This window comes from Gracilinanus agilis, chromosome 5 (assembly GCF_016433145.1).
Source record: "Gracilinanus agilis isolate LMUSP501 chromosome 5, AgileGrace, whole genome shotgun sequence".
Classification (NCBI taxonomy): domain Eukaryota; kingdom Metazoa; phylum Chordata; class Mammalia; order Didelphimorphia; family Didelphidae; genus Gracilinanus; species Gracilinanus agilis.
Window position 1 is genome coordinate 224,912,813 of NC_058134.1, and position 20,994 is coordinate 224,933,806.

The following is a 20,994-nucleotide window of genomic DNA, read 5'->3' on the forward strand; positions in this document are numbered from 1 at the left end:
AGTCAAAACAAACTCTTCCCAGTGGGAGCTGTCCAAGTAGGAATCGAGGTAAAAGCATAAGCTTGATCTGGGAATGGGGAAGTCTCTGACCGACAATGTCATGTAGCCGCCTCTGAAAGGCAGGAGCCAATTCTCCCTATAATGACAACTAGCTGATATCAGATATCGTCTATGGGTCTAAATTAGGAAGAACAGCAATACTGAGGGGATTGTTGAGAGGCACTGACTCATTTGGTACAATTAAATGCAAGATCATTTAAGAACATTCCAAAATAAAAATGGTGAATTGTGCAGCATGCTTTAAGGGCCATTTCTGCAGGTAGGATGAAACATAAGTCAAGGACTGAACACTTTTAGCACATTACCAATCTATGATGCCATAGGTCATGTTTACAGAATAAGCAAAAACAATTCCACATATTATGCTTCCTTTGACTTTTACATGAAACATGTTTATTTTAGAAGAGGTAACACTGACTCTCATCAATGAGTAGTACACGGAGTACATGGAAGGACACCATGCATGGCCTCCAAAAGGTGGAAATCAAAGACCAACCTTGGAGTCATTGACAGGCAAATGCAAAAGAAAACCAGTCGTTCCCAGATTTAAATCTGAACTATATTAATAACGTTAAATCCCTTTTTACTCTAAGTGTAGCATTTTAATGTGTTAAGATTGGCCTTTTAGTTGTTAGTTGGCACGACTTGACAAAAATAAAACTAGTAGCCAGCCAATGGTAAATGATACTGAAACCCTCTCGAAGCTATAAAAGCAGTAAGTGATTTCAGTTACTACATTATATCTTATTCTCACAGTGGTTATTTTTTTATGCCTGCACAGTGCAAATATTATTTCATGAGAATCCACCTGGTTTATAACCTGTACAAAACAAAAAGTGTGTCCAATCTCCCTGGAATTCAGGCTTGATCTAAAAAGAAACCTGAGTGTGAATGTTGGAATAAGCCTTCATCTAATATTCTGATAGCTAGCCTATACAACTTCAACCTGTTTCTGGGGAAAAAAAAACTGGCCCTCACTTTAATTTTCCTTAATTATGAGTACCAAGAAATAAACTTTCAAATTATAATTTAATGTAATTGTGGCTTAAGTGTTTTCAGAGCATGTAAACTGAGGGTAAAAAAGCTCACAGCAGACTTCCAGAGCCCTGGGAGGTCCACATACATGTTAATAATGGATGATCTCAAACTGCCTTTAATGGGCACCCAAGGCCTCAAGCTTCTCAAACAATCCAGGCCATAATAATGGTTTTGTTCTAACTCACTTTAAAGTGTCACATATGCTTTTAGAATGACCATTAATCTCTATATTTAAACTCTATTTCCTAGATATGCACAATATCTATTTTAAATTTGTTGTCATAATAGTTGAAACTTTAACTGACTTAATACAAATCATAAATCAACAGCCAATAAAAATACAAACTCCCAACATACATGTGGGCCCCAGGAGATCTGCCGATGGCAGGACAGGAATGCAGGTTTGCATTCCTATTAACTTCAATCAAGAACCATCCAAAAAAGAAGCAGGTTATTTTGTAGGCTATCAAAGGCCAGAACCAACTTTTGAAAATTCTTTCAGCACCTTCTAAAAGGAAAGTCTTTAAAAAGGAGATAGCTTTAAAGCCTGGCCCCCAAAGAAGGTCCTTGACATACATGTCTAGAGATGAGCTGGCCCAGTCAACAATCCATTCATCTCAAGGTTTCTAAGGTCCAAGCTACACTCTCTGCCGCCAATGTAAACAGTGCTTGGTTACCTCACACTCCCCAAGCCCACCCTCAGAATCACTTCACAACAGGATCAGTGAGGGCAGAGCCACTGCTGGTCACGTGGTCTCCATTGCTTGTTTTATTTTCTTCTAGAAGCATAAAGAACAAAAATATGCATTAAGTTCATTTGCAAAATGAATTCAAAAGACAAAAATTCTAGAGAAATCAGTTCTTGCTGGTTTTCATTTCTATTAAACAAGCATTTGACTACATTTGAATAGCACTCTCAAATACCACATTAGCCTGAGGGGAAAAACCAGCCAATTAGATATGCTCTATGGTCATTTCCATAGTGCTCTTGCTTTCTGGAATGATGAGCTCCACAGGGCTATGTCAAGATGCAACATGAACCAATAGGAAGACTCTAGCTTTCCACTGGCACAAGTGATTTCCATAAATGAGAAGCTTCTTAGTAGAGTGTTATGCACAAACACTGGACTAAACTTTGAAGAAACAAGATCTAGCCTTGACTTCACCACCAATTAGCTCCCTATATGACCCCCTCTACGCCTCAGTTTCCTCATCTAAAAACCAAAGGAGCTGGACAAATGATCTCCAAGTCCTCTATGGACTTTGAAATTCTGTGATTCCATTGATTCTGAAATGCAACACTAAGCAAATATCCTACATTCCCAAGCAAAAGGCAGCACAAATATGATTCATGAACAGCCAGGCAAAGATTTTATTTACCGACCTATATGGCCACCATAGCTGCTCCCTGGAGCAACCTCTACTTGGCGTAAGACTTCCAAAAAAGAAGAGACCCAAAAGTGCGGCACAACCCACACACCAATGCAGGACCCCAGCTAACACCACAAAAAGGGTGGGACTCAAAGAAGGATGTCCAAACATCAAGGAGAAGGGTCCAGGAAATGAGGCCAAGCTCCTCTGGCCCTACCTTTTGAGTCACAGAGGGCAAGGGCTGAAGCAGGACTCTTCCACTTCAATCATAGCTTGATGAAATAGGACTGAATTCCCTGCAATCATACTGGATATACTTTGAGATCCTTATCCACAATCTGTCTATATTGCTGCTATTTCACTCTCTGGATCATATCTTGAAAACATCCCTCAAATGCACACTCACTGATTACTCAGTTATTCAAAATATCTTCAAAATGATGTTCTGAACTAGGAAGAACAGTAACATTTAACTGGCAATAGTAAGGGATGAGGCATTCCACATAAATTTTCCAGGTAACTAGAGTTTCTTCATTAAGTGGAAAAAGTTTCTCTTAGCCACATTTGGTAGAGAGCTTTCTAATATTAATACCGATTAACAAGTTTCCCAGATATATAGGTCTCATTTCCAAGACATATTAGGAAATTAGTCAAATTTATAAGAATAAGAGACATTCATTCCCAAGTTGATAAAAAGGTTTAAGGAAATGAATAGACAGTCAAAAAAACAAACAAACTAATCAAAGCCATGCTATACTGCATAGGTAATATAAGGGTACTTTTTCTCTAAAAAAATAAATTGGGAGGGAATGAAGAAAATATAAATGTTTTGTTCGTTGAAAAGGAATAAAAATATGAAAATGAAATGTTAATACTTCCTTAACTTACTACACTAGTGTATTATCACATGTGATTTTCTTGATGTCTCATTATCATTTATTGTGCTATCTTACAACATGGGAAGAATAAAAAATCATGTTTACATGGCACCTTCAGACTTCCAAAGTGAGCTTGTGAGGCAGGTCATTTTTTTAAGTTTTTCTTTTCTTTTTAATTTAAAATTTCATTTAAAAAATTTTCCATGGTTACATGATTCATCTTGTTTCTCTCCCTTGCCTCTTCCCTCCCCCTTTCCTGGAGTTAACAAGCAACTCCACTGGGTTATACATATATTATCATCAAAACCTATTTCCTTATTATTCATTTTTGTAATACAGTATTCTTTTAAAACCAAAACCCCAAATCATATACTCATATAAACAAATGATGAATCATATGGTTTTTTTTTCTGAATTTCTACTCCCACAGTTCTTTCACTAGCTGTGGATAGCATTCTTTCTCATCAGTCCCACAGAATTATCCTGGATCACTGTACTGCTATTAGTAACAAAGTCTTTTACATTTGATTGTCCCACAGTGTTTCAGTTATTGTGAATAATGTTCTCCTGGTTCTGCTTATTTCACTCCTCATCAATTCATGGAGGTCTTTCCAGTTCTTATAGAAATTCATCAATTCATCATTCCTTACTGCACAATAGTATTCCATCACCATCATATACCACAATTTGTTTAGCCATTCCCCAATATAGGGATATTCCTTTAGTTTCCAATTCTTTGTCACCACAAAAAGTACAGCTATAAATATTTTTGTACAAACAGGTCCTTTCCCATTTTTAAAAATTTCTTTAGGATACAAAACTAGTAGTGGTATTGCTGGATCAAAGGACACACATTCTTTTAAAATCCTTTGGGCATAATTCTAAATTGAGGCAGGTCATTTAAATATGGTATCACTTTATAGATGAGGACATGGAGGCTCAGATAAGTGGCCCCCAAAGGCTGTGCTTCCCTAATTTGGTGCTTGCTTCTTATATTTCTTTCCCCTCTCTAAATAGTAGGGTTTCAGCTGTATCTCAGCACTGTTAGTGAGTCTGCCTCTTCAGGTATCCTCTTTGCCCCTCTTGGATTGAGTTGCCAATAACTAGCTGGGTTTCAGAAAGGCTGATGCATAAGCAAGTTGTAATTGTGCATAAATCAGCGAGACTCTCACAGAGGCCTAAAGTGGAAAATGCAAAGCAGGACCCTGAGCTAATGAAGAAGCTTTTTATTTATTTACTTCTGGAAGCAAGGCTGTGTCCCAAGGGCTAGAGTTGTCAGGAATCTACCCCACAGATAAGTGAAACATTGTACAATCTTAAAAGAAATATTTGTCAAACTTTCCAAAGCTAATTCACTAACCTTCTTTCTCTTTCTTCTCTTGGTTTTCTTCAGCTGCAGTCTTGTCTGCTCTAAAGAAAATTCTTGCACTACTCAGTGAGAAATAGAGTAATTCAAATTCCTAAATAAAAATAATGAAGAACATTTAAAACAACTTCTAATTTTCTCTAGCTTATTTTTAAGATCCTATTAAGCAAACAGATACAGAAACCCAATTAAGAAACACATTCCCTTTGGTGAGATTCTATGCCTCTGACTCATGAGGCTGGGACACCAGAGCGAGTCTGGCAAAGACCTTACCTGTAAATAGACATCGAGGCGCTTCTGGGTCAGATTCATCGTCTGCAGCAGTTTCTCATCCTGACTGGCTGACTGCACAGTCTGCTGCTTAGCCACAGCCCTCATCTCCTTGAGATACTTCTCTCGGGCAGACTGGAACCAGTGAAGTGAATCAAACTCCTGATACTGATCCAGAAGCTTGAGAATATACGCCACACCTGTAGCCACAAGCAAAGTGAGGCAACAATAAACCAGGTGTGCATGTTACTCCTTTACTCTTAATTTTCATCATGTAACTAAGTCACCTAGAATGAATCTCCTTTCAATTCCATTTTACTGCTTAGTGGAAGGACACACTACCATTGTATCTTCTTCATTTCTCCTAAGAGGAAAAATGCCAAAAACTAGATTTCAAGAGGTAAAAAAAGGTCATGCTGAAACCAAAAAATAATCATGAATTCCCCATAGAGGTGAAACACCCATATGCCAAGCAGGCAGTTGCCATTATGATAGTGGCAGGAATGAGAGGGAGGGCCATCTGCCTCCTCAGGGGCAAGGCCATCACAGCAGTCAACCACACCAGAGCATCAGGAAAACAACCTTGCAAACACAGATTAAATGGACTTTGGGCATCAGAAATACTATGGGCACACATTCAGAGGAAGAACTGTGGGAGGAGAAACACAGAGGAAAAACAACTGCTTGAACACATGGGCTGATAGGGATATTATTGAGGATGAAGACAATAAACGATAACTCTAATCCAACCATCAATAATATGGAATTAGGTCTTAATCAATGATACATGTAAAACCCAGTGGAACTGTGCATCGGCTAAGGGGCGTTAGGGGAGTTTGGGGGAGAGGGAAAGAACATGCAACATGTAACTAGGGGGAAATATTTAAAATAAAAATAAAAATATAATTTCTAAAAAATCACAGGTATACACACAATAAAATAAAAACAATAAAAAACCCTACAATATTAAAAAAAATACTATGGGCGCATTAACAAGAAGGGTGAATTATGCCCACACAAATCCTGCCAAGAAGATAATACAGTAAAGAAAGAAATGTGCAGTCAATACGGTTCACCAACAGTAATATGCAAAGAGCCAAAAGCTCCATTTTTCTAGAAAACTTTTCCAAGAATCTGTGACACTGCACAAAAAGCTAATGGAAAACGCAATCCAATCAAACTTACCCATGGCAAAGCCATCATCAGTAAAAGCTGCTCCCATTTTATTCTTTTTATTCAATTTTTCCTTGCAGCTAATTGAATGTTCTACAAAATTGAGAGTCTGAAATGGAAAAAGGTTGGTGATTGGGAAGAGCAGATCCTGACCAGACAAACAGCAGGTCCAAACATAATTGGCTTCCTTTTCTTTGAAAGGTTCTCTTTACATAAATACATCCAGTGGTTCCCTGTGGGAGATGCTTATCTGGACCCTGGTAACTCTATCACAATCCTTGGGCCTCTTCTCAATGATGGCATTACTCATTCTACTCTCATAGCTTCCCTCAAAGGGATGACTCTCATCTTTCTTGTCAGTCCAGACCCTTCTTCTAAGCTCCTTGTTTTTAAAAGCCTAGTATAATTCTCATTTGGACAGCCTGTTCTCAATTCAAATTCAACATATCTAAAATGACACAGCTTCCCCACAAAACTGCTCCTTCTGCTCCACCTTCCCTATTTCAATTAACAAATGGAACCACTTATTCAAGTCACTGAGATTCAAAACTTTATCTCTTGTTTCTCCATCATCTCCATAATATCCTTTTCTCCTTCAGAATCTGTCCAGTTAATCCCTTCTTCTTCCTTCCCACAGCTGTCACATTAGTTTGTATATGTCTTATGACTGTATGCCTGGTTTATGACAATCATCTTCAATGGTCCCTCGTACCTCCTGAGGGTGGAGATGGTTTCTACCCATTTTATGAATGACGTAAGACAGTGCTTCCACCAAGTCATACTTCTGGTTCAAAAACATTCCCCCACTACCTAGAGGAGCTGCAATGAGACTCCTCAATCTGTAACAAACCTAAGATTTAACCAAAAAGGTTCATTTAAGCATCCTCTCAATGGTAAACTAATCTTCTGTTTCCTTCCTTTGCCCTCTCCCTTCTTTTCACACTTCCCTCCTCCAACTATCCATCTCCTGCCAGCTCAAAACTCATCTACTGACGGACTTTCCCCAAATACTAAACCTGAAGCTAGATCTTCCTCACTTGAACACCCAGGGTAATTACTACCTATAGAATCTATCTGCCAGTGAATCATTTCCTTTTATTCTTTTGAAGAGTTCATTCAAACCAGTTATTTAATTTTTCAAGCATCTACATCATACAGCCCAACTAAAATCTCTTTGAAGGAAAGACCTATGTCTAAAGCACTTAAGGCCCTCAGTGGTGCTGCATAATGTGTGTGGACTGGACTGAGCACACACTATATTCCCTTCACTGTCTAGATCCTCCTAATAGTTGTAGTACTTCTAAAACTACAGATGTCATCTTTTTCACCTTAAGACAACACTTAGTAGGTACATAATTGTAAACTTTAACCCAGTCCTGACCTTAGGGAAAACAAATCCCAAGTCTAGAAGCAGTTGCACCAGTATAGAAATATATCTGATTTCGCTTCCATTTTATCCCTGGAAATGGTCTCAAGTTAAAACAGAATACTTATAGGGTACATATTATAATAGGATCAAACATTAAACATTTAGTTAGGAAATTTCATGTCAAGAAATCCTACCGAACCTATTCCTTTCCTGGATGTGGTGGAAACTTTCTCATGCTGTGAATTACTAATCATTGACATATTCTGTCAACATTAACTAAAGATTAAAATATTTAAGGCAATAATTCTACAAATAAGAAAATAATTGGAAAGAATATGATGAACTCACTAGGTTTAATTCAGACGCAATGCTGGGAGGCAATCTCTTCTCTACAGATGTGTTGAGTCGCCATCAGCTAACTAGAAACATTGCAGAGCCAATTCATTGAGAGCAGGCTCATTTTCACTGAGCCACGAATTGTTCAAAATCATGAATATCATATGTAACATACTCATATAATATTATCTCATCATGAAATGAGATACTATTTATAAAGAGCTTAGCTATACCGTGCATGGCACACAGTAGGTCTCAAATGCTTATTTCATTCCTGTTCCCTTCCAGTCAGTCCCCTTCGGACTGCAAAGAACCTACCAGCACATCAAGAATCAAACTGATCAGGATTCATAGGCTCAAAGTACTGACCAAGGGAGGGACAATGATGTGGAAATTTCGGAGGTGCATGTTCTTGGGACTCCGGAATTCAGGAGCAAAAACATCCACAAGCATTTTGAAATACTCTGTGCCTTCTGCAGAATTCCGTGTGTGATCACTGAGGACTGAATCCAGCTGCCTAAAGAAAGAGGATGGCAGGTAAAGGGTGAAAGGGAAACATGTAACTGGCTCCTGCCCCCAAGGAGACAGAGCTATTAATGAACTTCCACCATCATCATTGCTCAAGGGCTTTAAATCTGAGGAGGGCACACAGGATCCTGTCAGTCTCATGGAGAATATCTGAACCCCATTCTGTTCTCAGGTCAGTCTCTTCAGTCTCTCCAATATAAGAAGTGGCCCGAGGGAAAGCAGCTCCAGAGACTGTCAAGCTACCAGCCACCATCTGGGGAAAACTTTCATGCATCTTCTCCCTGAGCCCTGGCTCCCTCCTGGTGAACCCCTTGGGCTCCCTGGCTGCTCCTCCAGAACTGGCTGCACTTTTACTCATTTCCTCAACTCCCTGGGCCTGGTGGGAAAGTCTTGTTCTCCACAGACATTTCCAGGTTCTCTTCCTACCATTACCACTCATCACCTCTTCTCCTGTGAGGTTCATTCATTACTCTCAAGATTTAGGTAGTTGTTATCTACCAAGTTCCAAGACAATCTCCCTCCTTTCTTCCTAAATGAGATCAAAGGCTCACCCTGCACAGAGCAGAGGTCCATGCTATATTGCCCAGGCTCCTTTTCCACTCTGAGCTGGCAGAAAAGTGGGAAGCAAGCTCCTTCTTCCACTTTGTAGTCTTTACCTACTGATTCTAAGTTGTCTCACCCTCCTTCTATCCCATGACTTCTCTAACTAAGGTATGACAGTGTCAATGGAAAAGCTGTACTCTCTGTGAATCAGCAGTTGAGTTTAGTACAAGCTGGACACAGAGCAGACTGCAATGATACAGAATTCAATATGAGTTAAACTCACATCACTCTCCCCTAAACAAAGACTATTTACAGGGCATGTTGATTATCCTTGTACCCTGATGTGGTTTTATGGGAAGGGGTAGCTATTTCAAGTTACTGCTGAGAAAGCCAAATAAAGAGACAGCCATCATGTCAGTGACTGACCTAGACCAGCCAAGGACCACTCCCTTTACCCCAGATACAATATCGTATAGACAATATATAAATTTTGAACATACTGCATGACCTCTGTTATATAAGATGATGTCATCTACTACTAGATATAAGGGCTCTCATTCCCATTGCCAAAACTTCTGCCCAAAACATACCCAATTTAGAGATCTCTGCTGTGACAAAATTATTATTTGACTCCAAAAATTGGAACAGTAAAAAGATGTATTTTCCCTGGTTAAATATTTAGCAGTCCCATTTTCTTCTCTTTAATCTTAGTTATTATCAGGAAAATCAATTCTAGCCCAAAGTTCTAGCAGGAAGCAGAAAGAAATAAAGTAATAATCTCATGAGAGAGTTCCTTCTTAAACAAGTATTAAAGAGTATAGTTTTCCTAGCCCATCTTATGGCTGATTCACTAAGAAAAGTGACCTTTAATTTAATTGTTTTTTGTTGGTAAGAGAATACTAGCTCAAAATCAACATTTTTTGAAACAAGTATAATTTGTTTTGGAAAATTGTCAAATTTCATCTTCGGGGCTCACTTTCTAGTTCCCTTTTTGCTGTTTGATCAGATTTGACCCTAAGTACCTTTTGTAATCCTCAAACAAAACATTACCTTGCTGCTTTGAGTGTTTCTTCTGAAAGCCCTTCTTCTTTAACCAACTCTTCAAAATTTACAATATCTTCAAGATCAGGAACAAACCTATAGTAAATCGTGTAGGATTGTCACTAAAATTGATAACATTTATACAATGTGATTCAAATAAAAACTATATAAAAGTAAATGCAAGTGATCCCTTTACATTGTAAAATAACTAGGTACTTGACCTAAAGATGCTGGCACAGCTATATCAAGTGTAAAATTGGATCTGGGAGCTTAATAAACTAATCCTGACCATCAAACAGTCAATCAGGAGCAGCCTGTGTTCTGTACTACCTTATAAAATTAAATTAATAACAACCAAAAGGAAAAACAAAAACTTTTCAGAGATGATGACTTTAAGGGTAACAGAAAAAGCAAAGAATGTATAAGAAGCAGCAGCTTCTCTCCTGCAGAACAGTTACAGGAAAGTGAAATTCAAATGGTGCAAACAAAAAAAGGATAAAGGTACATGTGTGCATCAAGAGAAAAGACAAAAGTCTAACCCCTACCTGATGGCATTGCTGCTACAATGGAGACCACCCGACCTGATCATTCGCACATAGCCCATGGCGTTACCTTTAAAACAGAGAAAATTAACTAAATAAATAAAATTTTAAAAATAAAATAAAACGACAAAAAAAAACAATCAGATACAGTGACATAACAGTATCGCCAAATCTAAAGATGTGAGCAGAACTTCACAATGCTCCCAAACAAAGCCTGTAGTCATTTAGTTTCCATTCAAATATAAAGCATAAGTACTTTCATCCTCCAGGATTTCCAATTAAGTGAAATGAGCCAGGCTTTCATTTAAGCAACCAAAGGATAGAAATGCAGGGCACAAGGAACTCTAGAAATCATACGTGTACATGACTGAATGCCTGTGGATAAGGGTGGAGGCTAGAGTGTGGGGATGAATAAGTGTAGGGGGTACATCCAAGCTCTTTATTCTCATGACTATTCCCTGCCCTGGAGCCAAAAGAGATCACAAGCTTACACAGCACTTAAGGAACATAGCAGAAAGAACATGGGAGTCAAGAGGCTGGGTCCTCGGATGGCTATATTGCTTTCTTCTGTGTGACCTCCGTGGTACTCTCTGGGAGGAAGGAAAGGGAACTAGATGACCTCTAACATCCCTTCTCAAACTCAAAATATCATGAGCCAATGTTCAGCGGCTGTTCCAGAGTTTTATCACCTCTTAAATTCACAATCACAGATGCTGTCCATAGAAAGGATAAAATGTCAAGACTACAACCTCCTGTCATACAAAAGGTCTCCTCCAAACACAACTGTTACTCTGTAACAACATCTCATTTTATTGAAATAGTATTACAAATGAAAGGTTCACAAAGATACCTTAAAAGCTGGCTAGCCAGATACATTAGTTTAATTACAGAAGTGAAGTTGGCCTATCATGACTAGTTCCAGAACACACAATCTCTAAAGCATACATAACTTTGCAAAATTCAGTTCAACAAAGATGTGGGGACATCTGCTCTATGCCCAGCAAGGGGAAGATGGGAGGAGAGGCATTAACATTCAAGACCCCAACATACAAAAAATCCACTGTAGAACAGCATATGACACCATATAAGCAAGTGTGAGATATGTGATAAAAGAAAGTTAATGAAAATTCTAAATTTCTTATGGTATTTACTGGCTCCTTTTAATTTCTTAACATTTTATATAGATATATGTATAAATATATTTATGTATGTTTAAACAAGGTGTCCCCAAAGTCTTTGCACTAAGACTTTTGGACCACCCCATCTATTTCTGGTCAGTATCTATGATTTCACTAGTCTAAGCAAGCTCCCAGTACAGCAGTTCTTTCTAAGGAAGCATCCCAATAACTCCTTTACAACGTACAGTCTCTGTCTGCCCTTTGATCCAGCCATATCACTGCTGGGTTTATACCCCAAAGAGATCATAAGGAAAAAGACTTGTACAAAAATATTTATAGCCACACGCTTTGTGGTGGCAAAAAATTGGAAAATGAGGGGATGCCCTTTGATTGGGGAATGACTGAACAAATTGTGGTATCTGCTGGTGATGGAATACTCTTGTGCTGAAAGGAATAATGAACTGAAGGAATTCCATGTGAACTGGAACGACCTCCAGGAACTGATGCAGAGTGAAAGGAGCAGAGCCAGAAGAACATTGTACACAGAGAATGATACACTGTGGTACAATCGAACATAATGGACTTCTCTACTAGCAGCAATGCAATGACCCAGGACAATTCTGAGGGACTTATGAGAAAGAATCCTACCCACATCCAGAGGAAGAACTGTGGAAGTAGAACACAGAAGAAAAACAACTGCCTAATCACATGGTTCGATGGGGATATGACTGGGGATGTAGACGTTAAATGATCACCCTAGTGCAAATATTAATAATATGGAAATAAGTTTTGAACAATGATACATGTAAAACCCAGTGGAATTGCTCGTCAGCTCCAGGAGAGGGGAGGGAAAGAATATGAATCATGTAACCATGGAAAAATATTCTAAATTAATTAATTAAATAAAAATTTGCAAATCAAACAACTTATGGTCTCTAAGAATTGCCTAAGGCTGGGAGATTAATTGCCTTGCCCAATCATGTGCCTAGTCACGTACCCAGTCATCTCATGTCATGAGGTGAAACCTGAGTCCAGGTTGTCCTGACTACATCAGCCTACCAGTCACTTGACTGGTGATTTTGGTCTCAAAACCCCTTTGCACACCCCAAAATTACTGAAAACTCCAAAGATATGGGTTTTATCTATTGACACTATATTAGAAAATATTAATTATATATCAAAAATCAAATGTCAATTTACTGCATTAGAAATGAAGATGGGTAGTTTTCTAAATATTTAATTATTTGAAATAATAATCTATTGCATGTTAACATATTTTTATGAAAAATAAGTACATCTTCTACAACAAAAAAATTTTGTTAGAAGAGTAGTGGTTTTAGATATTTTTTTTTAACTCTCTTCAAATCTAGCTTAATAAAACAGCAGGATTCTTATTTCTGCTTGTACATTCAATCTGTTGCCATATGTTGTTTTGGACTAAGTACAAATGAAGAAAATCCAGCCTCACACAAATATGTGGCTAGAAAACGAATAGGCACATCATGTCTTGAGTTTTACTACAAAAACAATTGTGACCTCAGGGACCCCCCTGAAAAGGTAAAGGATTCCCCTAGAGCTCCACAGACCACACTCACTCTGAGAAGAGATGCACTAGATTAAAGAGCTCTCTCAAATGTGTATGCATATGTGTGTATATAAAGAAACACATTACATATAAACATATATTACATATGCATTGGCGGCTAGGTGATATCATAGTACATAGAATGCTGGGCCTAGAGTCAGGAAGACTCATTTTCCTGAGTTCAAATCTGGCCTCAGGCACTTCCTAGCTATATGATCCGGGGCAAGTCATCTTGTTTCACCCTGTTGGCCTCAGTTTCCTGTAAACTGAGTTGGAGAAGGAAATGGCAAACCATTCTAGTATCTTTGCCCAGAAAACCCCAAATGGGATCACTGAGTAAGACATGACTGAACAACAAAATACATAAAAGACTATCATTTAGAGTGCCTGACTGGTTAGTGTGTATGTGTGTGTGTGTTACACACACACATACACACATCATTTAAACTTTATATTAGTCCATCAAGTGACTGTCCAACACCACTTTCTTATATGTTCAGAGGATCTCAAAAAAATAAACTGGAGTTCTAATATGGTCACTATAAGCTATCCTATATTAAGATAGGTTCCTTTAGATAAATTGGCAGAAATAAAGTCCAAATCTTGCAAGAATGACTGATTCTGATTTCACAATAATTCTGCTTACCTATTTGGCTGATCAGCTGTCGAAATTGATCCAGGTAACTCTGTCCATCTGGTGTTATTCCAAGTTTTCTGATTCCTCTATTGAATTTTTCTGCTCTTTCAAAAGGATACTAGAGAGAGAGTGTCAGTCTTAAGAGCACCTTCATAATAACATAAAAGTATTTATCCTTATTGCAAACACCTACAAATTTTTCACATAAATTCCAGTCTGCATTCTAATTTGTTTACAGGTTTTATCCAATCCAGGAATAAATCAATAAACATTTATTACGTAGCTACTACTTGTCAGGCAATGGACTAAGTGCTAGGGATACAAAAAGAGAAAAAAGACAGTCCCAACCCCTCAAAAAGCTTATAGTCTAACAAACATTTACTAAATATTTATATTCCAGGCACTGTACAAGCATTCAACAATGAGGGAATCAACAAGTAAGAGCTCAAAAAAATCTTGTTTGAAGGAGATGGTACTTGAGACAGTGGCTCCTAGGGCTTAGATGAGGGCATTCTAGTTGTATAGATCAGAGTATAAAAATCACAGAGGCAGGAAATAGAACACTACAGTATAGGAGAATAAGTAGGCCAATTTGGTTAGAGGACTAAAATATATAATGGTGAGCCATGTACCAATGGCCTGTAAAGAGAAGCTGGAGCCACAGAGGGACCCTAAATGCTTCAATTCTCTGTGCTTTTATAATCAAAAGATGACATTTTTTTAAAGGGGGAAATGAAGGAGTCTGATATTAACAACTACCTTTCTTTCCTCTGGTAAGAATACAAAAAGGGCCTCATGTCCACAAGGGACACATTCCAAGGCCTGTCCCAGATGGCAGGAACTGTGGATATAAGTGAACACCTGCTGATCCCATATAGATGTGCTATCTCTCTTCCTGCTCCTGCCCCTTGGCTCAGTGCTCCTCAACCACCCCTTCACCACTACCACAACCACCACTACACACAACACACACACATGCACGCAGGCACACACACACACATGCATGCACACAAACAAAGCAGAAAAGACTTTCACTGGAGGTAGACCACTGCCACAAGTGGACTTCCATAGTATTCAAGGAAGACCTCCAGAGCTTCTAGATGACCACTTAAAGCAAAGCTGTGGATAAAGGGGCCCTACTGTAATAGTACTCTTTAAAGTAGCCTCTACCAAAACTTTTTATTTAATTTAATGCCATCTTTTAAATGCACATTCCACCATTCTATTCTGGTTTATTGCTCTGATATTCACAATAATCACCAAATATGATGAAGAGCATCATTAGGATATTGCATTTCCAACAGACCTTTATAAACTGCCTACTGCACTTGTACTTTAAAGGAAATCTATGTTTGGACCAAGCCTGTGATGTCATGATTAGTACGGAAACTCCCTCCACCAATGCAGATTGAGCAGCACCTCATCTGTAACTGATTCTCAGAGAGTCATCCTGAGTAGTTTCATGACCTGTTTAATGTCACAAAACCAGGATGTGACAAAAGCAAGGCCATACACCCACATCTTTCCCAAGTCCAAGGCCAGGTTTTCTGTCCATTATGCTTCCAGGTTGCCTCTGAAACCCAATCAAATGACCTCAAAAATAACAAATATGTACAACCTACCTTGTGGTCATTTTGGTCCTTAACTTCCCTGAAAAATCGGATATCTTTGATCAATCTGGATTTGATATGTTCATCATACATAAACTGGCTAAATATATAGAACTTTTTCCTCAAAAATTGATAGGTGAAATTAACCTGTTAAAAAGTTAAAACTCAAAATTAGAAAACAAGATATAATATAAAAGTGCCTGGAGTACTATGCCAATAGTCATAATTACAAAAAGGTCATGGAGTGGAGGTGGGGGGAAGCTAATGATAATGATGTTTAAGAAAAGAAAGAAAAGTGGGTCATGAGCATTTTTTTTTTTAATTAAAACCCTTACCTTCCATCTTGGAGTCAATACTATGTATTGGCTCCAAGGCAGAAGAGTGGTAAGGGTAGGCAATGGGGGTCAAGTGACTTGCCCAAGGTCACACAGCTGGGAAGTATCTGAGGCCAGATTTGAACCTAGGACCTCCCGTCTCTAGGCCTGACTCTCAATCCACTGAGCTACCCAGCTGCCCACTATGAGCATTTTTTAAATGCACAGAACATGAGGTTCAGAAGTAGACAAATATGCGGAACAGCTTTGAAACTAGTTTCAAACTTATCATAATTCTTTTTAAAACTGCAATAGACTATGGTTTCATGTACAACCTTCTATTTCTGTTCCTCTCCATATATGAAAATTCTCAAGTATGCTGATGTCAGTGAAGTTTATTTAGAACACCTTAAAAAAAATAAGCAAATAAAAGATGATTCATTTGATTTTAGATATGCTGAGTTTGAAGCAATTGAGGTCACAAGAGAAAATCAAAGGCTAAAAACCAACTCAAATAAAATCTATAGGTAAAAAACAAAGGCTCCACCACAACAAAATAGTTATAGCAGTCCTTTTTATAACAGTAAAGAAACGGAAATTGATGCCCATTTATTGGGGAATCAACAAATTGTAGTCAGAACAAACAAAAAAACAAAATAACCTTGAATTCTGTGAAATTTTAATTAACATATTATGGTTCTGTTTTGGTTTGTTTTTTTCCATTAAGGATTAGGGAGGTAGGAAGAAGAAAAAAATAAATGCTTGTTAACTTAAATTTTTTACAATTATAATAAAAAAAACTTGGCCTCAAAGAAGAGGTATGTGAAGACATTTCCCCATATTTTCTTTGCAGAAGTGAGAGTCTATAGGTGTAGCACATGAAAATTAACATTAGACATTTTCAGCATATTAGTTACTTTTCCTTAGATTTTATTCCCTTTCTTTTATTCTCTGAGGTTGGCTCTGGAAGTAGAGAGGAGGAAATTACAGATGATGTTAAAACAAAAGATATCAAAAATGTATTGTTGAAAAATACATAAGTAGACATTTTTTGAAGATAAGAAAGTTACTGAGATCTCTAAGGAAGAAAAAGATACTAAAAGCTGAGGTCAAGGACCATTCTATTTGATATTATTAAATAGGACTAGGTAGTAAGTAACCTATCAATATTTACTGACTTATATCAACTCTTGTAGATAATGGCTCCAAACAAAGTTTGGAGATTTCAGTTGCTGAAACTCCTCTCCCTCCTTTAGTCACATCTAACAAAGAGTCTTTACTATAAGACTTTTCATTATATTATGGAAATTTTAATAAGGGGAAATGGAAAGCTCCTCAAACATCTAAACTGCATAATAGTTAATTAACTATTCTTCATAGCTAGTAAAAATGTCAAATTAAATGCAGAAATTAAATCTGTGGAAGGGGTGAATTAAAGAATGTTCTGCAATCATACTAATTTTTATGAGCACCCAAACTGATAAATTGCCAATAAAATAGTAAAAAGTTTGTTTTAATGACTTTGTAAAGATAAGTTGCAATTAGTTTATTATTTGTATATACTAAAAATCTATGCATTTAAGGACCTGAGAGGGGCCACTAGAGAGCACAGTTGATAGAGCACCAGAACTGGAGTTAGGAGGACCTGGGTTCAAATCTGGCCTCAGACACTTCCTAGCTGTGTGACCCTGAACAAGTCGCTTAACCCTGAATGATGAGTTCTTGCTGTCTTCTGTCTTAAAATTCATACTAAGACAGAATGTAATGGTTTAAATATAAATAAAGTGTTTGAGGATGCTTGAAAATCATTAGTTTCCTTAGGTACCATACCATCTCTCAAGTATCTCATCACATGGTACAATAGAAGGAAAACATTTTCAAGGCAAATGAGGAATTCCCTACACCAATAAAACTAAAGATCAGAGGAAAAAAGTAAAGGTGCTTACTGTTGTGTTCATGATTCCTGTACCATGGGTACGGATTGAATTTGCAATGTGTCGGATATTAATTGTATTCAAATGCTTGTTGTTGCTAGTCCGTTCAATAAATATCTGCAAATAGAGAGAGATTTATACTTAATCAACAAATCATGCTGTGTGAAGGGAACCCCTTCTTCCCAGGGTCGTGAACTTTCTGTTGATCCGAGGCAGCCCATTAGCATGAGCTGGAATGCTCCAACAAAGACTTTGACTGGCTTCTGAGATGTGACAGACCAGCACACAGGGAAAGGAAGTGACATGGAGAAAGGGGACTATAAAAAATGAGACTGTAGAGGAGATCGGGCTCTTCTCTGGAGGTCTTTAGCTAGGAGTCTTTCTGTGATTTGGCACTGGTGGCTCAGATGAGCAGAAAGTTCACGACCCTGGGAAGAAGAGGTTCCCTTTACACAACACCACACTGAATCAAACAGTTACCACACACAAGTTAAGCAAGAAAGTCTGGACATCTTTTCATTTAAGGTATTTCACTGAAAAGGCTTCAATGGAGAACTAAGGAGTCAACAAGCATTTCTTTATTAAGCACCCACCAAATGCCTGGTACTGTGCAAAGGGCACAACAAGGAGGAAGAATTTACATCATAACAATTCTCCCCTCTCTAGGAAACATCACTCTTTTCTAATCCCTGCCCTGACTCACCTGATTATTGAGGTTGTAGAGGTATCGGGACACAAATACATGAATGTTTCTCATGATTTCCAAAACATCCAGACCCTGAAATTCAATTCATTTAGAAACTATATTATCAGTGACTTGAGACAATAAATATTATGCACAAGTTACTCTATCACACAACCTTGACAAGACAGGGAACCAGGGCCTCTATCAAAAGCCAGCTATAGGACAGCTAGGTGGCAGAATGGATAGAAAGTCAGGCTAGGAGATGGGTGATCTTGGGTTCAAATGTGAACTCATGACACTTCCGAGCTGTACAACCCTGAGGAAGTCACTTAACCTCAGTTGCCTAACTCTTACTGATTTTCTGCTCTGGAAATGATACTTAGTGTCAATTCTAAGATAGAAGGTAAGGGCTTTTTTTTTTTTTTTAATCTAACTACAATGATTTTCTGGTTATTTGGCTTTAACCAACTATTTAAAATCTTAAAGAACAGCAATTCAGTCTCTCTGCAAGACATGTCCAAAGATTACAAAATGTCCTTTAGATGAAGACAACTAACAATCATCTTCTTATTGGGACTTAAGGACGATGACTTAACCTCTGGGTAGGTATGTCAACTGAGGGAAAAACTTCTGAGTTCCTCAAAGAAGCTGATTCATAAATCCCTCTCCACATCCTTCTCTCGGCCTTAAGGAGATGTAAGAAATGAGCAGAAGAGGTGCCCCTACTACTATTAAAAGTTTTTTGCTCCTTCAAATACAATAGACAACTGGTCAGATCACCAATGATTCCTCAAGAGGTACAAGTATTGCTTGGGTGTAAGAACCCCTCATTCATTAGCAATCAATTCATCTACCCCTTCTGTCCCAGAGGCTTTCTCTATAAGAATAGATTTCCTGATAAGTGCTCACAATAGCACTACTCTCCTTAGCAAAAAGCCTACCCTGCCTGACAATGTCAAAAGATGACAGGGCAAAAGATACAACAAAATTAGTTTTCTCTGAGTTGGCAAAAGTTGAGTAGAAAGTTCTCTGGAAGGACTGTCCTGGATCACCTCACCTTAGCAAGAACTAAAATGTAACTCTGAAGGAGAGTTAATCCATCTTCACAAGGTTCCCTTTGTAAACTGACCTGGCTATTTTGTAAACCCAGGCAGAGCTGGGCACTCCTTGCTTACATGAATTATTAATTTAATGCATCTGAAAAAATAGCACCATCCATACAAGGGAATAACAATATCAAAGCTCTGAAATTCTGACCCTGGGAAATGATGCCATATTCACCAGGCTCTAAATGTTCCTACCTTTAGGCAACAAAAGTATTCTTCAAAAGTGTGCATATTCAAATAATTTTTAAAATTTGGTGGGGGAGGCTGATGTGAAAGAACTCTCTGGTGAATCTTCTCCTAAAGCCAATAATCTCTCTCTAACTCATTATTTTCTTAGAGTGAGGCATGCCTGCATTTGCTAAGCAAATTCACATACACAAGAAGTAGCATTTGCCATGTGCTACACACAGATTTTACCTGCTCCAAAGTCTGGCTGGGAAGATGGGCCTCTGTCATAACCAAGCCATAACGCTGAGTTGCTAAATTTCTCATTTCACTATAAGTGGCCCAATCATGAAGAGCAACCGTCGTCAGGTTGTAGAAAGTCTTGTCCAAATAATGTGTTACAAAAGCTAGATCAAAAACAAAAGCAAAGTCAGAGTCCATTTGGTATTTAAAGAATCCTGAATGCTCTGAGGAGGGGGAAAGCCAGGAAGAAGGAAAAATCCCATCATGCCTCTGAAAGTGAGCTCTGGTCCTTCCCAATAAGTTACTACGAGTTAGACAGTAGGCCCCAAAAAAGAACTCAAGGGCAAATAAGCTGATGTGGAAACAAGGGTCTGCATCCAGTTCTTTACAGCTAAGCCCAAAAAAGCCCAAGTGACCCATGGAGGGGATCCAGAGAACACACCTCTGATGTCGATAAAGCGATTGAAGAAACGAATGGGGTTCAGAGAGAAGAAAAGGGCCAGGTCTTTCATGCCAACTCTGAATGGATTCCGGTCATCCAACTTGAGGTGGGTGTGCACAGACAAACGCAGGTCCTTCTCTATCTCTCGGCATAACTTCTCCAGCAGGTGCTGCTCAGATAAATGGCTTTCATCACACAGTGACATTAACAAGAGGGTGCCCTCAAGGGCTCCACTTTGCTCAGAAGTGGAGATATAAATATGTACAGTTGAACAGAGAGAATACCATGAGATGCCTCATATTTTACTGGGAAAATGAGAATTACTTTGTTTGGATCCTTTAACTAAGGTTTTTATGCAGAAAATGCCAATTTTCTACTGTTACTATTTGTATTACTACCCTTACAAATTAATTTAAATGTACATAATAAAAAAAAAGATGCATACACAACATTAAATGCTTTCTAAGTATACTTAAGCAAAGAACCTTGACTCCCTTGCCATTAGTCCCTATAAACTGTTAAAAAATCTATAAGGAAAGAAGTTTAATCTTATAATTTGGGGTCTTAATGTAGAAACATTGTTAATAATAAAATTCTTGTAGCTGCACAAACCATCTTTTGCCAGTCAGAATGGTAATGA

At 38.1% G+C, this 20,994-nt stretch overlaps 1 protein-coding gene across 1 annotated transcript in view; it reads right to left on the bottom strand.

Annotated features, from left to right (window-relative positions):
- Nucleotides 1-426: 426 nt before the first annotated feature.
- The window catches only part of WASHC4 (WASH complex subunit 4), a 57,035-nt gene continuing 36,467 nt past the window's right edge, over nt 427-20,994 (bottom strand). The window contains exons 21-33 of the mRNA XM_044678127.1: nt 20,355-20,523; nt 19,922-20,076; nt 18,417-18,491; nt 17,726-17,830; nt 15,478-15,612; nt 13,865-13,973; nt 10,519-10,585; nt 9,983-10,069; nt 8,231-8,378; nt 6,169-6,265; nt 4,987-5,183; nt 4,708-4,807; nt 427-1,877 (exon numbers count right to left, since the gene is read on the bottom strand). Of these exons, the coding sequence (XP_044534062.1) occupies nt 1,804-1,877; nt 4,708-4,807; nt 4,987-5,183; nt 6,169-6,265; nt 8,231-8,378; nt 9,983-10,069; nt 10,519-10,585; nt 13,865-13,973; nt 15,478-15,612; nt 17,726-17,830; nt 18,417-18,491; nt 19,922-20,076; nt 20,355-20,523 (1,518 nt within the window). The 3' untranslated portion in view covers nt 427-1,803. The remainder of the gene's footprint in view (nt 1,878-4,707; nt 4,808-4,986; nt 5,184-6,168; nt 6,266-8,230; nt 8,379-9,982; nt 10,070-10,518; nt 10,586-13,864; nt 13,974-15,477; nt 15,613-17,725; nt 17,831-18,416; nt 18,492-19,921; nt 20,077-20,354; nt 20,524-20,994) is intronic.